At 34.7% G+C, this 17,478-nt stretch overlaps 1 protein-coding gene and 1 long non-coding RNA gene across 5 annotated transcripts in view; one reads left to right on the top strand and one right to left on the bottom strand.

Moving 5' to 3' along the window:
* LOC149798843 (uncharacterized) overlaps positions 1-13,580 on the bottom strand; it is a 64,275-nt gene extending 50,695 nt beyond the window's left edge. Inside the window, exons 1-2 of the long non-coding RNA XR_016421036.1 lie at positions 13,428-13,580; positions 7,784-8,275 (exon numbers count right to left, since the gene is read on the bottom strand). This is a non-coding gene — a long non-coding RNA (uncharacterized LOC149798843). The remainder of the gene's footprint in view (positions 1-7,783; positions 8,276-13,427) is intronic.
* LOC149798842 (LIM and senescent cell antigen-like-containing domain protein 1) overlaps positions 1-17,478 on the top strand; it is a 116,170-nt gene that overhangs the window by 13,849 nt on the left and 84,843 nt on the right. The window contains exon 1 of one of the 4 annotated variants that reach the window (XM_089957741.1): positions 2,921-3,053. The exons of 1 other annotated variant lie outside the window; for it this stretch is intronic. In XM_089957741.1, the coding sequence (XP_089813867.1) occupies positions 3,019-3,053 (35 nt within the window). In that variant the 5' untranslated portion in view covers positions 2,921-3,018. 2 more of the 4 variants (XM_089957740.1, XM_089957739.1) reach the window with 2 other exon arrangements.

Below are 17,478 nucleotides of genomic sequence, written 5' to 3'. Positions count from 1 at the left end.
CCTCATTACAGTTCATGCGTTTGCTAATCTGATACTACTGATTACATGTCAAACTGTCAGCTCATGTCAACTTATCTCATGGATTTTTGTTTATCAATTTTAGCTAAAGTTGGCAAACAGAAGCAACTCTTACATGCTATACAGTGAGTGCCTTAGTGATCACATGAGATGACATTGGTCACATGACTGATCAGTCTTGAGAGTTTAAGAAATATTCTGATTACCCCCCCCCAACAGTGTAGTAAGCAGTTGCAAATATGATTGATTTTATTCTTTTTGCTTTTCATATTCTTTTAGCTAAAGTTAGCGAACAGAAATGAAGGTTGCTTGCACTTCAGCGAGTGCCTATTTCTTTAACAGACCAATGAGAAACCATAATACTAGATGATAGGCATTCAATCTGTCAAGTCAGAGATGAAAATACATGCTGATTCATGTATTTCGACAGAAATTTTCAATTCTTGTTTCTTTAATTCACCATGAGGGGCAGGCAGTATGCACTGTAGGTACATTAATCAGATAATGCTTTGCTGACATACATGGATGAGTGTGGCTTCTTACTGATATAAATCATCTGACACTCAATTTGCTTCACTATGGAATTATATGGAGATAATTCTGACACATCTGTAGGTACCTAGAGGTACAATTAAATGATCAAATATTTGTTACTGGAGAAGAAAAAAAATAATTCAATTTAATTTTTAATATGGTCATTCCTTAATAGTATTTTCTGATTGTCCATTAGAAAAAACTGGTTGCCCTGCATTAAGTTTTAGTTTTCCCAGGCAATCTGCCCTTGACAGTGAAATAAATCAAAAGAGTTGTTGATATCAAGGTTTGAATCTGATGCCGACACATTTCCAAAGATAAAATGTGGAAAACTCAAGTTGAGATTTTAAGTGTTTGCATGCATGTTTTTGCAAGAGTGCTAAATTTTCAAGTGATATACTGTAAAAGATGAACATAATTCCTTGAAATATCCAAAACAGTAAAATACACATGCAATTTTATTTTTAAAAAAAAACTTAAAAAAACAGTGATTCCTTAACTTAAAATTATTTAGCATGTAGCCTCATGTCCAACCATTTTATTCACAAATGTGAAAATATTTCTCTGATACCATCTTAATTTATGCAAAATCTGTTTCTGCATCTCCTGTGATGACTTGCTTCTCTTGCATTTGTTTTTTTATAGGATGGTGACTTACAGTATTTGTTTTTTATAGGATGGTGACTTACAGTATTTGTTTTTTATAGGATGGTGACTTACAGTATTTGTCTTTTATAGGATGGTGACTTACAGTTTTTTGTCACATATCCAGACTATCCTTAAAACGCAGTGTAACAAAATGTGATGTTTTGAAAATGCATCAATTTGGTCAAATGAAGATTCAGCAGTTGTGATTAATAGTTGTAGTGAAAACTTCCAAGCTTTGATGATTGGAAAAGATATAAATTTGTTACTATTCATTTGTGGAATGGTAGTTTGCAAATATTGCATGTTAGAAAACAACCCAAGTACATGAAAATATATAGTTTTGTAAATATCTGGTATGTAGCAAAATAACACAATACCAGTTGTGAGCTTATATGGTGCTGCTGTTATAAATACCATGCAGTCTGATTTAGTACTAGAGTACATATATACAGTCAAATCTGCCTTAACAGTTGCCTAGTTATGGGGTCACCTGGCCACAAAGGCCATTCTAATTTTTCCTTGGTAAATTTCCTATACAAGTGAGGCCATTCTAATTTTTACTTGGTAAATTTCCTTAACAAGTGTCATATAATCAGCAGTCACTTGTTTTTTCTATGGTGAGTAGCCATGTGTTTCTTAACCAAGCAGTGGTTTCACTCAGTCTTCCATGGTCACTGGAGCATATCGGCAATGAATGCTCCAAGAATGTAAAAATTTAAACTTCTATTTTTTGATGAGCAATGCATGGAGTATTTAAAAGTATATTATGTGAATTAATGTTTAAACATTTCATATTTCGATTGTACTTACTGTAATACAGTTTTACCCTGTTAATATGATTAGTCTGTTAATGCTTATTTTAAATTTTTTAATCCAAGCTGTCTTCGATGAGAAAAAAAATGTATGTAATCTCTGATGTATACTGCACTAGTGTTGTCACTTAAAGTGTAGGTGCTACTAATTATTGCCACCCCAAGAAGCTTCTTTTCATTCCCTAATCATCAAATGTCACAAATGAAACGTGACTGTCTTTTGATCTTAGTGAGTTTGATCTACAGCTTATTCCATCATTTATTTATAGTGTGAACACGTGTTGTCATGCCTAATTATACCAGTTGCACGAACAAAAGTCATTTATGTGTTTCACAATTACAAGTAAGCTGTCAATTAGTAATTTTGTTTAGGAGCCATTTCTATTGATATTGAGATAAAAGTGTTTGTATGGGAGAGAGAAAGAGAGATAGAGATGTATAAATGAATGCATGTACACAATTGTTTTCTTGATTTGATGGGAAATAATAATACAAATAATGCTATTGCAGTTCGGTACATAAATGCATCATGAACCAAGTTTGAGAGCTGACTCTGTCTTCAGATGTCACCTGTCTACAAAAGCCATTTTTGACTTTTCTCATGTTGACACTGGTTTGATTGTACTATGTTTTGTCATTAGTATTATTGTGCCCCATCAGTTTAACCTTTTCTCTGTGGTTATGGTTTTTGCTGAGATCAGTTTTCTGACTTTGTAAGTGGGGAATATGTGTTTCATAGACACATTTAATTTTTTTTAGCATCAATCAGTAAAAAATGGTGTCAACCCAAAACTTGCAAGCAGTTGTGTTTGCTATGTTACAGTGTGTGCCCATCCATGGTCACCCTCAGTTTCCATGTTTTGTTTGTGGATGAATATCCCTTTGCTAATGATGTCCTCACTGTATAATCTCACTGAGCATTTGAGAGGGGGGAACTTCTTAACTGAGTTGAACAGTTTATGGGTGCCTTTTGTTCACATTGTGACTTCTGCCACATCAGGCTGCCATGGAGCAGAGACAAAAAGCACGGTTATCAGACAGGTAGATCACTTTTTAATTTTCTGGATTTCTTTATCAATTAGTCAGTTGCATTAGCATAGTTTTTTTGTGTGTTTTAGTAATGTATAGTATATGCACACAACCAAATTAGTACAACCAGTTCTGCAGTTTTTGAAGGATTGACATAAAACCTAAATATTATTGTCATCACCTGAAGATGGACCTACTTTTAAATCACTTTGCTGTGCAAGTTGTTTTTTTAATAGAACTGTTGTCATTTTTGCTAACATGGAGTGCTTATGGATGGTCTGTTGCATGTCTCTTTATTAGTACAAGTGTCTTATCGCTACTCCTCCTAAAGTATGTGGAGAATTGCCATGTTAACTTTGCACACACATTTATCCCATGATCTAGTTGATCGTTTGAAGAAATGGTACTGTTAGGACATTAAATGTGTCCACTATGGTATTCATTTTGACAATCTTGTTATTGCTACTCTCCTAAATGGATGGTCATATCAAAACGGAAGTTTTCACTAAAAGACTTTGTATGATGTCTGGATGGTTGTAAGTGACAAAGGTGGCAATCTGACATCCAGTATGAAATTCTTGTTATCCATCTCGGAATTCCTGTTATTGCTACTACTCTTCCTACATGGATGGTCATATCATTATGGGAGTTTACTCTAAATGACTTGTTATGATGTCTAGTTGGTTCTAAGTGAAAATATTACCAAGCCGTCAACAAAAAGGTTGCCTTGGCAGCCATCTTTAAAATCTTACTATATTGCTACTCCAGAATGGATGGTCATATCAACATGTGGCTTTCACTAAAAGACTTCTATGATGTCTGGTCCTAAATAAAATTTGTGCCAATCTGGCATACAGTCTTATCAACATGGGGTTTTCAATAAAAGACTTCTTATGATGTCTAATTGGTCCTAAATAAAATGGTACAAATGTGACATGTGACTGTCATGGCAGCCATCTTACAAATCTTGTAATCATTACTCCTTCTGAAAGGATGGTTGTCTAAAAATGTGTAAAAACTTCTATCGTGTTTAGTTGGTCCTGAGTAAAAATAGTACCTTGCTGAAATCAATAAGGTCGACATGGCAGCATTCTTGATAGTGCTATTCCTCATCAATAGATGATCATATTAACAAGGATATTTCACTAAAAGACTTTTTGTGAAGTCTGGTTGTAAATATAAAATTTGCCACCATGGCAACCATCATGAAAATCTTGTAATCACAACTTTGCCTGAACAGAAAGTCATATTGTATGGGTTTTTACCAGAATATTCATGATGTCCAGTTGGTGTTAACTGAAAATGGTACTGATCTGATATCCAGTGATGTCTACTTGGTCCTAATTGAAAATATTGCCATTCTTATGTCAACCTGGCAGCCATCTTGAAAATCTTAACATTACTTTTCCTACATGAATAGTCATTATATTGGCATGGAGTGTTCATTAAAAGACTTTTTGTGATGTCTAGTTGGTCCTAATCTTGAAAATTTCGTTGAACTACTCATCCTGAATAGATGGTAAGAAATAGTGTATATAAGATACCTTGATAATAACTGAAACTACAGAATTAAGACCTTTGAAGAAATTAATATGATGTATATGGTTTCTTTTGTTTTTAACATGGATTAAAATGCATATATCTTGTCAAACCATGGAAATATTGAAAGTTTGGGGAAAATGGAAATATATGTTGAACACGTTAATTTTTTTAAACCACTTGTTCTGGACAAGTGGTTCAAAGAATATTTGATCAGCTCTGCAATCTGACTGCTTAAACATTCTTGTTCTCACAACTTTATTGGAATAGAAAGTCATACTGACATGGGATTTTTGCCAGAAGAATTCTTATGATGTCCAATTGGTCTTAAATGAAAATGGTACTGATCTGACATCTAGTATGACCAAATATTTGGCTTAAAATGAAAATGGTGCCAATCTTACATCCAATATGGTCAGCATGGCAGCCATCTTGAAAATCTTATCATTATTCTTCCTACATGGACGATGGATGGTCATGGTGCATTCACTAAGGGACTTTTTATAAAGTTCTTCCTTTCTTGTTATCACAACTTTACTTGAACAGAAAATCATACTGACATGGGGTTTTCACCAGAAGAATTCTTATGTTGTCTAGTTTGTTTTAAATGAATATGGTACCAGTTTGACATCTGATGTGGCTACCACAACAGCTATCTTGAAAATCTTCTTATTGCTACTCTTGAATGGGGTCATATCATGAAAATATTGTTATTTCTATTCCTCCCAGATTGATGTCTCTGTCAGCAAGGGTTTTTTACCACTAGATGTCATATGATACCCAGTTGGTCCTAAATCAAATCAGTGCTAGTCATATAAATGAAAATGAAAATGTCATCAGGCTGACATCCGACATGTGCACCACAACAACTAATTTGAAAATTTTTGTTTATCACTGAAAAAAAATCAGATGGTTTTAACACTTGACAGTTAAAATGAAGAAAAGGTCTTGAATTACTGGAAATTCTTTTCACTCATTTGAGCATCACTTTGAGGGACTTTTACTGTATTGTAGCTTAATGCTATCTTTTCAAGCATCAGTCACTTTGATGGACTCTTACTGTATTATAGCTTGATGCTATCTTTTTGAGTATCAGTTACTTTGAGGGACTACTGTATTGTAGCATGATCCTATCTTTTTTAGCATCAGTCACTTTGAGGGACTCTTACTGTATTGTAGCTTGATGCTATCTTTTTGGTGCATTTAGTCGCAGTTTATGATGCATTGCCATACAAATAAATATTATGATCACCCGAGGTTGCAAATATTTTACAACAGTGTATGACACAATGTCATTATCACAGCTAGTTCTGAAGTCATCTTTGGATTGTCATGAAACTTTATACATCATGATGTTAGGATGCACATACTGACAAATTTTATTTTCCTCCCACAACTTTTATTAGAGTTTTTGCTCTTTTTGTCGTGCAGCTGAATGTATTGTATGACATAATTTTGTGAATAGAACTAGTCCTCAGTTTCTGATTAATCACTTTGAATCTTGATACATGTTATGATCATCAGCTGAGAATGTGCATATGAACAAATAGTTCTTCTGTAGGTTTTGTTATTGTTGTTGTTGTTGTTGTTGTTGTAGGGTTTAACGCCATTTTTCAGTACACAATAGGCTATACATGGAGCCAGTATTAATGGTGGAGGAAGAACCCGGAAAAACCCCAGAAAGAACCACCGACCCACGAGAAGCTACTGGCAAGCTTTCTCACATACCCACATTAGCCGAATCCGAGTCTCGAACCCACGCAGACAGAGGTGAGATGGCAGTGATCCGTAATGGAGAGCGCTTTAGACCACTCGGCCACTCGGGGCCCTGCTTTTGTTATTGAACATACTGCCTTATTTTGATTTGGAGCTGGATGTTATCACATTATTTTTCCGCATTATTTAATTTGTATTGTTTGTTATTTTTTTGGCTTCATGATTATATGTTATGTGTAATTGTATTTTGGACTTGACCTTTTCCCAAATCAAGTTCATATTGTACCTGACACCCCCACCCACGCACCCAACCCCAGTAAAATTTGTTTATTTATTTATGATTATGGATTAAGTAGTCTTATTAATGTTAATGTGTCTATTTTAATTTGAATCTAGGACACTGGAATTCACCCACTAAATAACTTGGTGTACCTGATGTTTACCACATCCTTTATTATAATTTTAGTGACAGAGTTTATTTAGTTGACAACATAAAATGTTCTAGAAATGAACTTTTGGTCCTCTTCCTGGTTCTAATCTTGTGTCTTAGTTTTTCATATAATGTTGTTTATTTGAGAAATTATTCATTCTTGCATTTAACATCTGAGGCAAAATCATTTTTGTTGTATTCAGTATTTCGTTTGAGATGAATTATTTATTCGAAATATTCACTGAAAATACAAAGTGCTCATCTATAATATTCTTGGACTGGAACATTTACTTGGAATTATAGCTAATAAGGTCATCATGTATTATATTATTGTGATTTATCAAAAGATCATTGGCACATCTCCATGTTACAGGTCACTTCAGGCACATCAACACATTCACAGTTTAATTTCTTTTTTTTTTACACAACTGGAATTTATTTGAAACTTTATTTGTTTGGACTTGTAATAAATCTGTTAGGACTGGGATTTAATTCACAATATTGTAAGTTCATTTTAATTTTTTGCTTTATGTTCTAGAGAAAAAAAATTATAGTTGAATTTTACAAAACTTGATAGTTTTCACTATCTTGTATTACTTAGTTTAAGATTATAGTCATAATACAGGTCACTATGCTGGCGAATGAGTGCAGTGAACAAGTTTGCCAATAAGAATCAGGATCCGCATACACTGACTTTCATCAATGACAGTATCAGAACTAGACCCAGCCTCCAAAGATGAGTATGTGGCATCCAATGTACAGCTGCTCATAACATTAAGTCTGTGGAAAGATGAATTCCAGCATTGGATTGCTGGAACAATCAAATGCATTCACATCAACAGAATGCATACAACAGTTATAGTAAACTGAATTCAGCATAATGAATGATAGCCATGTCTATAGCTAAGTGATTCTCACCTCAGCGTATTGAAGTATAGATAAATTTACTTAATTAAAACATCATCTGCATTGTCCTGTTGCTGTAAGGTAATTTACATTTTTTCTTATTGTATGTTTGTAATATAATTTGGCCAGTGAGTAGACTATGTTTATTTACCTGTGGCACCTGATGACTCCAATAATTGCTTTGACCTGTATCACAGATGAATACTTCCATAACTCCAGGAACAACATGGTTGATTACACGGACACAGACCACACTTTTTCAGGATATATCAGATGAGTAGTGTTGCTCTGTATGCTGATACAACTGATACTGAAATCTTTGTGCACAAAATGAATTTGGTAATTTTAGCTACATGATGGGAGGCTATTGTGACAATTCACCGAATTAGAGTTTTGGATATCATTCACATTGTTGTGCTCTATGACAGTATTGTCATGGTCATAGTGTGCATCCTATTTCCATACTTCAAGTGAATTCTGTAACCCAACTATGGTTTTTGTTTGATAGTGTCATATGCCTTTTGAATAGTTCTTCTTTTCCTGGACTGTGTTCAAGTTTTAGTTTCTGATGGCTCCCAGGCATCCAAATACCTCCACATGTTTACGCTGGGAATTTGAAGTAGCGTGTGACACCAGATATTGCCTAGACAAAAGAAGATTTATTAGTTTGAGTTACATGTATCTAGTGAATTTAGATTAAGCACAAGTTATTAATTTTTTCAGATCACCCTGATTCACAAGTAATCTAAGAAACAAATCACGTTATTAATTTTTTTACTTGGTTTTTAATATATCGTAAAAAAATATAAATTTATAGATCAAATTTACTCAATTTGCCTAACATTCGAGTTGACCCTATGGACTGGTTATTCATTTTTTTGCCACAGTTAGCCATGGCTAGCTTTGGATCAGTGGGACAGTAGCAATTTTGCATGCTGCATGGGTGTCTTTCAATACAAGGCACCTGCCTTATTACTACAGTAAATTTGTAAACCCCAAATATTATAGGTAAATAATATCAGGTCCACTTGAGCCTCTTGGATTTGGTCCAGTGTTATGGCTTCTTAGGTTCTCACAGTACTTTAATGAACAAAAATGAAGCTTTTAATAACCAAAGGTAAGCAGAAAAATTTGCTATTTTTTCAAAGACAAATGTTTGACACAAATTATTAATGTGAATTAGAAAGAAAAAGAGACAATTTTGTGCCATAACATTTGCCATAGAGACTGACAGTACAGGAGAGAGAGAGAGAGGATGAAATTATTATCTCTGTGCTTTTCAAAGAAATGTCAGGGATTATATGATACTGCCACTGATCATCTCTACCCCATGGGGAATCAACTGCAAGGGTACATATTTAGGGGTGGGACATGCATTTTAGCAACATGCTCTTATTTATGTATGCAAAGATTTGACTTACACAATTATGAAAAGTGCTTGGTCTGCAATTTTTGTGTGAATTTTAATCCAACAATGACCTATTGCAGAAAAAGGAGAATACTTTTACATTAAACTTAAAGATACAAATAAAACTAATGATTTTTTTGTAGAAAGCATGCTTGTGAGAGTTTGACTGAGGTATTCAGGTTAATTCCTTATACAACTAATGGCTTTTATACTGAGCCAACACTGCCACCAACCCCTTTCGTTTACATTCATTGTTTAAACAAAGAGCTATTTTGAATATTTTTTCCTATGACAAGGTGGCTAAAAGAATCAGTATGTGCCTTGTGTATGATTACAACAAATTAGCAAACATTTCATATCCCCTCAAGGGGCCCTGAGTGGCCAAGTGGTCTAAAGTGCTCACCACTTCAAATCACTGTCATCTCGCCTCTGTCTGTGTGTTTTCGAGTCTCAGGCTCAGCTAACATGGGTATGTGAGAAAGCCTGCCAGTAGCTTTTTGTGGGTCGGTGGTTCTTCCCAGGGTTTTCCAGGGTTCTTTCTCCACCAGTTATACTAGCCACCATGAATAACCTATCTTGTGCTGAAAATTGGCATTAAACATAGCAACAACATCTCCCCTCAGCCATCTCAATTTTTAGATATTTACTTCTGTAGCAGACATACATAAAATCGTAAGCCAAGTCTGCTGTTCATTTGCAGCTCAAGTTATGCATTTGATCTCCAGTGCTAATCTAACAGGCAGTCACCAAACGAGCCAATTCATTTCAAGTCTAACTCAAAGCAAATGTAAACCATAAAACAGATTTCTGTGTGAATTTATAAACACTGGACTTGTGATTATCAGGCTCATGCTTTCTACCTAAAATATTAGGTTTCAAAATATGAAACTACCCAGTGACACCTTAGAGTATATTTAAACTGCATTTTTCCTCCATGCTATGTGCTGGGGGTGGGGTGGGTGTTTAAACATTGCTACATCTGCCTTTAGTTAACATTTCCTGAGCACAAGTCTCAAACCATTCAAGGTATTTTAACCAAATTCTTTTATATACATATTAAACAAATTGCATACAAAGTATTTCAACCAAACTGTCTATACATTTTAAACAAATTTCATACAGACTAGTTCAACCAAATACATGTATGTTACACATATTAAACAATTTGCATACAAGGTATTTCAACCAAACTTGCTAACATATTAAATAAGTTACAGAGATAATTTGAATTTCCACATTCAACATTTCTATCCTTTTTTGGCACACACTAGATAGTAATCACAATGGCACCCATATGTTTCCATTCATCAACACATATGTCCACATCCAAGATTAACCACATTGTTAAAGTGTGTTACTTTAACAATGGAGACAGGCTCAATATGGCCATTACCACTAGTACCCAGTCATGTAAACCCTGAGTATCAGCAGGGGGAGGTAATAATGTCATCTCAAGGTGACTCTTGTTAGTATCTGTGATTATAAAGTTATTTGCAGAAAAAAATCCATTTATGCAGATTTTTCTACTGAGTTTTACCTTGGTTAGATGCTATTGGTGCTAGCTTACTGGTTTTTACAATACATTGACATGCATAAAGGGAGGTAACTGAGGAATTTTGCCATTGTTTACATCATGCACATGAATTCCTTTGGCAGATGTATCAAAATAAATTTAAGCAGTTACCATTAGCTACCAGTTTTTTAGTTGTTTATTAATATAAGTACTCTTTTAATACTCATGAGAGGACTTTTTATATTGGTGAAATTGTGAAAACTCCATTGTAGTACTTACATTCAATTTAATTTATATGAAAAACCTTGGTCTTCCAGGTTGTGTTGAGGATACATTTCAACAATTGGTGTAGTTTGATATCAAAGTTAAAATCTGACTGGATGATAATGCTACATATATAGAGGTATATTGGTAAACATACAAGCAGCTGAATCCCCACCATAGAGTACACTTCATCCATACAAGGGTTCCATGGAATACTCATTTCACCATTTTCTGAGGTCTGCACTTGTACAAACCTCTTAAAATGGAGCTGATGTTGCCACTTAAGCCCCATGACATCATTCCTGCACGTGTCTCACATTTTGTTCAAAAAGAGTGAGACAAAATTTACTGTATGTGCTTCAGAAATGGAAAAATGTTTTTATATAATACCATATACATTGTAATAAATACATTGAAAGCATTAAATTCTCAGTTTTTATTCTTGCTATAAATAGAATTTGTTCAGTGTTCTTATTCTTGCTATAAATAGAATTTGATCAATGTTCTTTTCCATTCTATAAATAGAATTTGTTCATTGTTCTTATTCTTGCTATAAATAGAATTTGATTTGTGTGCTTATTCTTGCTAAAAATTGAACACTGTTTAGACAGCAGTTTTTTTTCTCAGAGTTCATGATTTACCAATGCAAATTGGTGTAGACAAATGAGTGGCCATTTTAAAAATTACTTTTAGTGAATTTTTTATGTAATAAATGCAAGACTTTATGAGCACGGATATTGTACTGGAAACAATGCTTCACAGTGACCCCACTATTTTATATAAATCACTATAATTTATATTTCAAAAACCCTATAAAAACCCAGTATTTTATATAAATCCTTAAAAAATCCATAATTTAAACACAATGCCGATATTTTGCATAAGTTTATTTATTTTGATTTTATTTGTTCCCTATAATTTTCATTGAGCTATTATACATCAGTATTATTTTTATGAACAGTCATCACATATAGGAAAGGAATAAATAAAGAACATTGACAAAAAACTTGTAATTTTTATTGTATAGAATAAAATATTGGTCATGTACATGCTGTGGAAAATAAGACAAGATCACTGTCCTAAGTGGTTTCAGTGTCCACCTCAGATGCGGGAGATTGGGGGTTTTAACCAGCCAATCCATACAAAAGTCTGATAAAAATGGTACTAGTAGCTGCCTCTCTTTGTGCTTAGCATTAGGAGGGTAATGTTGGGAGTGGTCAGCCTTGTGTCAGATAATGTGACTGGGTGGGACATGATGCTACATGTCTGTGGCATGAAACCCTAGTGCTAGACATCACTATAAACTGACACACTGCAGACATCATAGCAATATGACTATAATTGTTAAAGCTACGTTAAAAATCCAAATCACACACACACTGTCATTATATATTTTGAAATACTATTAAAATAGTATTTAGAGAAAAGAAGTAGCCAGCACACATGTCATGATCATAATTTCAATTATTAATAATGGTTAATTTGCGTGTTCCAATACAACAATGTAATATTGGGTTGGTGATATTAGCATATCATGATCCACATATTTTCTTAATGATTTCCATATAAACTCGCTGTAGTTTTTTGTAACTTTGTTTGAGACCAAAGGCCCAATAAAATCCTTGTAATTTGGACAACTGTGGCTGGAGGGCCAAGAATGAAAGACACATTTAAGTTAATTTGGAAGGCTGGATGGTTTTAAAAGAAAATTAATTTCATAAAGTTAGTACATGTTCTATGAATGAGAGTCTTTATTCTGTTCTTATATTTGATCTGGGGTGTGTTTGTTATGATAAATGTAGTATAAAAAGGCATCTTAGAAATTGTCCTATTAGTATTTTGTGGGATGGAACATTTAAAAGGTGTAATGGTGTAAGGAAGGTGTATATGCAAAGTCAGTTATAGTGTACTGTAAACAGGTACACTGTTATGCTGCTGATAGTGGTAAGGAAGGTGTATATGCAAAGTCAGTTATAGTGTACTGTAAACAGGTACACTGTTATGCTGCTGATAGTGGTAAGGAAGGTGTATATGCAAAGTCAGTTATAGTGTACTGTAAACAGGTACACTGTTATGCTGCTGATAGTGGTAAGGAAGGTGTATATGCAAAGTCAGTTATAGTGTACTGTAAACAGGTACACTGTTATGCTGCTGATAGTGGTAAGGAAGGTGTATATGCAAAGTCAGTTATAGTGTACTGTAAACAGGTACACTGTTATGCTGCTGATAGTGGTAAGGAAGGTGTATATGCAAAGTCAGTTATAGTGTAATGTAAACAGGTACACTGTTATGCTGCTGATAGTGGTCCAGCTAATTGGCTTAAGAAAGGTGATATTGTAGGGTTTAATATGTAAAGGATCTCTTAAAAAATATAATGGTACATGAAAAACATCGCCATGTTATATGCATTTAGGAATAATGCATTCTTTACAGCAGTATAGAATGTTTTGAAGGTAAATAGCATGAACATTAGCTGATTATAATAAAAAATTAACAAAACTTGCTAACATGTGTTGTCTCATGATCACTTTGTGTTCAGACATAAGTATGTCTACTTCAGTACTTATAAAGTTTTATGAGCTTAATAAATATTGATAGAATAAAGTTTACCTGTAATAAACACACAGTTCAAGTCACACACTTATCCTATAACTAAATAGGTCTGCATATGATATCAGGTTGTCTGCTTGAGTACCATGGAAGTTGCGAGTTTGTAAAATCCCCATCAGGTTTTACACTAATACATCCTGTTGAACAGTCTAATATATTATATACCTATATATGAGATTTTTTTTTTTTTTTTTTTTAAATATCCTTGTCCCAGATGTCGGATGTTACTGGTTGTGTTTGACATATTCTTTGTTATACAGAATCCGGGCTTTGCCTGTTATCATCAAGCCTAAGTTTGGTTGACAGGACTATCTTTTGTGTGGGGTGTAACTGATATCATGTCCGTTCCACCTGGAAGGAGATAACAAGAACAAGAGAAGTCGTTCACTGTGTATTATAGTTAGACCCGTGAACAGTGAGAGAGGAGCTTGTTTTTTTTTTTTTTGTTTTGCTTTTTTTTTGTTTTTTGTTTAAATCACCAGCTGGTTTTATTTTGCAGTGAGAACTACGAGAGTGTTTTGTAGAAAGTTGTAGTTTCACAGTGGCTGTTCCAGCATTCAGGTCGGAATCTTCACCTGTGCTTTGGTATTGTTATGAAAATGGTTGTTTCAAACACGATGATTCAGGATCCGGTTTGGTTGGAGATTTATCTAGGTTGCCATTCTTACCAATATAGTAGTTCTCGGATTGGAAGGATAATAAGTTGCCGCTGTATTTAGCATGCTTTGTGATTATTTATTCCATATCGAAGCTGACCTGGGTGACGTATATTAATTACAAATTGTTTCTTGTGCTTAGATCCAGTATTTCTTTTCGTTAACAAGTTTATGAGTTTACTTGTACTTTTGATTTAGCAGACAAGTAAGAATATACTTTCTCAGATAATTTATTTACTTCTTCCCAGAACATAAGAGTTGTCGTTCGTACGAGATTGGGTGTCTCATTTTTCAATTGTTACAAGTCTGACTTACTATACCGCCCCGTTTATTTGTACCCACCCCGCTACCGATTTCAACAAGGGTAATCTTTAATGTGATACAAAGTACACATAACTTAGTCACTTAATTTATTGATTTATAATTTCTGGCCTGAATGTGACCAGATGTCCCTAAAATAGGCATTCTCTGCGCCTTTTATACTTAACAGACTTTCCATGCTAACATGGCGCCTTGTTGCGTACACTATGGGCAAGTTGATTTCTTAAGACAACATTGTGCTGTAGTTCATTTGGTTTCTGCTGGATATTTCCGTAAATTACTATAACGTTGTGTTTAGACTTTTCTCCTTTGCACACTTGTACCTAGAAATTACACCGCTTGTTAAATCCACGTGAAAGGCAAATATGTAATTCTCATTCTTTTCCATGTTTGATTCGACATTGTAAATATCGTAAGCAGAATACAGTATTTTCCTACTACGTACATGTGTAGTCGTGGATGCACCCATTCGATTAAAATGGACTTGACCAGACACTGCAAATGGCTGGCGAACAGGTCTTTTTTAACGCTGAAAACTTCCGCTTGTGATGAAATGCACAGAGATACTGGTGTTAGGGTCCACCTGGGCTTAATGAGGTTTGACATTATAAATCAGTAAAATGACGAAGTTCTGTGCATCTTTTATCTCATTTGTGCCAAAGGTGCTCGACGCGAGCTTGATGTTGAAAAAAGCAATAATATGAAGGAATATAACTATACCGAATGACAAAATTACCTCAGATTACCACCTAGTCCGATAGAGTTTCCTCTGACCCTTGCCACCCCATTTTTGATATTTGGACATATATGTCAGAGTGTAGGGTCACAGTCCATTCCCTATCGAAAAGTTGGAATTCGCCGATACCATTTGGTGTCGGCATGGGGTAGCCGCTTTTACTAGCCCAGCAAACTTGAACGACCTTTCGTCGAGATATACCTGCATGAAATTGATAGGAATATTATTTATTTTCTTAAAAATCATGAGCATAGTATTCATGTCTTTAATCTGCTGACAGACGAGACGAAAGTACATCGTTGCTGAAGTTTGACCTGGATCTGTCCATTTGCATCCTGTGTCACATGACTGCAAATCTCGCAGCCTAGATGCCAGTGACATCAGAGGTCATATAGTCACATAATATCGACAATAAACCATTTTTAGAGTTAATGTAGGAAAACAAATCAAACGTATAAGTGAAAGTCACGTAATTTTTATAGAAAGATGGAAGAAGAAAAAAATTTCTCACAATATTTATTATGAAAACAACGACTGAAAATCAGTAAATGTTACAGCAATTTGAATATCGATATACCAATATATCTATTGGGATACCAAATTGTGATCAGTCCATGTGCAATAATACTCATATCTAAACATTGGAACTGTGTGCTGTTAATTCTAGGCCTTGAGATTAATGATTCATTTCCACTCATTAATCATTAGTGAGTATTGAAAGAACGATAACAAGTATAAATTATCCCCGTTTTCTACATGAATTCAACATGATACACAATTTCATTGTAATATTTTCTGTTTTAAAGAGCAAATCTGTCCATTATCATGTGATATAAGTAAAATATATGTATAGTATGTATGATGTATCGATGATAAGCCACTTGCATAAATTTTCTTCAATGAAAAAATTATAAATCTTATAGATACAGCATACATATTGTGTGTGTGTGTATATATATATATATATATATATACACACACACACACATACATGCACAGGCCCAGCCCTAGAAAGTGTGGGGCCCAAGGCAGTAATAGCAATGAGTGGGGCCCCAAGCAAAAAATAGCACTGTGGAGTTGATTTCCTGAAAGTGTGGGGCCCAAGGTGGTTGCTTTGTTTGCCTTGCACTAGGGCCGGGCCTGTATAGAGAGAGAGAGGGAGATATTCGGTACACGTTAATTTTCATAAAAAAGATTTGACTGCCATGGAAATATAATATTAAAGATAGCATGTAATAGCTGTGGACAATTATCTGTTTCTCATCATCGTCAATATCGTAAACCTATTATGTAGAATAAGGAGAAGGTGATGCAAGCTGTTGCCAGGTTTTATCATTGAACTTTACATTTCCTTTGTTTATAAAAGATTATTTGCATAAACAGCTGGAGACAGTTGTTTAATGTTGTTTTGCTCATTACACTGGACAACAAATTTTTACAAAAGTCATGTTACTGAAATAAAATTAGTCAATTCTTATCAATTTTTATGTGCTGAACACGAATATGACAGTCAAATTGCAAAATTGGCTCTAGTTTTTTTGTAATCTGCAAGAAATTAATGTTTACATAACAAAATGCATTCCAATAGTAAAAGGTCAACTGTAATAGCCTACCTATAAAAAATCAAGTCATTGACTACATCTTAGATTTCTTCGCCTGTCTCTTGTACAGCTGTTCGGGAGCATCTCTGAGGAGTGTCCAGCAGTAGTCAGCCAGCATTGTAGTGGACCATTTTCCCTGGTATCTTTGTTCCATTGTTGCGATATCTTGATGAAAACGTTCGCCGTGTTCATCACTAACAATACCACAGTTGCTAGGAAAGAAATCCAAATGGGAATGAAGGAAGTGAATCTTTAGAGACATATTGCAGCCAAGTTTCTTATACTTCATCAACATGTCTTCTACTAGTTCCTTATAGTTTTCTGCCCTAACATTTCCGAGGAAGTTTGTAGAAACTAGGCGAAAAGCATTCCATGCTTGTTTCGCGTCACCTTCCAGCAAGTTGTTGAACCGGTCATCTTTGAAAAGCTCTCGAATCTGAGGACCCACAAAAACTCCCTCTTTAATCTTTGCTTCGCTGAGTCGAGGGAATTTTTCATGCAGGTATCGGAATGCTGGCAAAGTCCGGTCAATGGCTTTCACGAAGTTCTTCATCAAACCTAGTTTGATGTGAAGGGGTGGTAGCAAGATTTTCTGAGCCTCAACCAGAGCTGGGTGTTGGATATTCTTCTCTCCAATGGCTACATTCTGCCTGTGAGTCCATTCCTTCCTCATGTAGTGCATTTCCCTTGCTCGGCTATCCCACTCGCATAAGAAACACATGTATTTTGTATATCCT

This window comes from Sinohyriopsis cumingii, chromosome 5, assembly GCF_028554795.1.
Source record: "Sinohyriopsis cumingii isolate HCF-2022 chromosome 5, ASM2855479v2, whole genome shotgun sequence".
Classification (NCBI taxonomy): domain Eukaryota; kingdom Metazoa; phylum Mollusca; class Bivalvia; order Unionida; family Unionidae; genus Sinohyriopsis; species Sinohyriopsis cumingii.
This window is presented reverse-complemented; position numbering and strand designations above follow the sequence as displayed.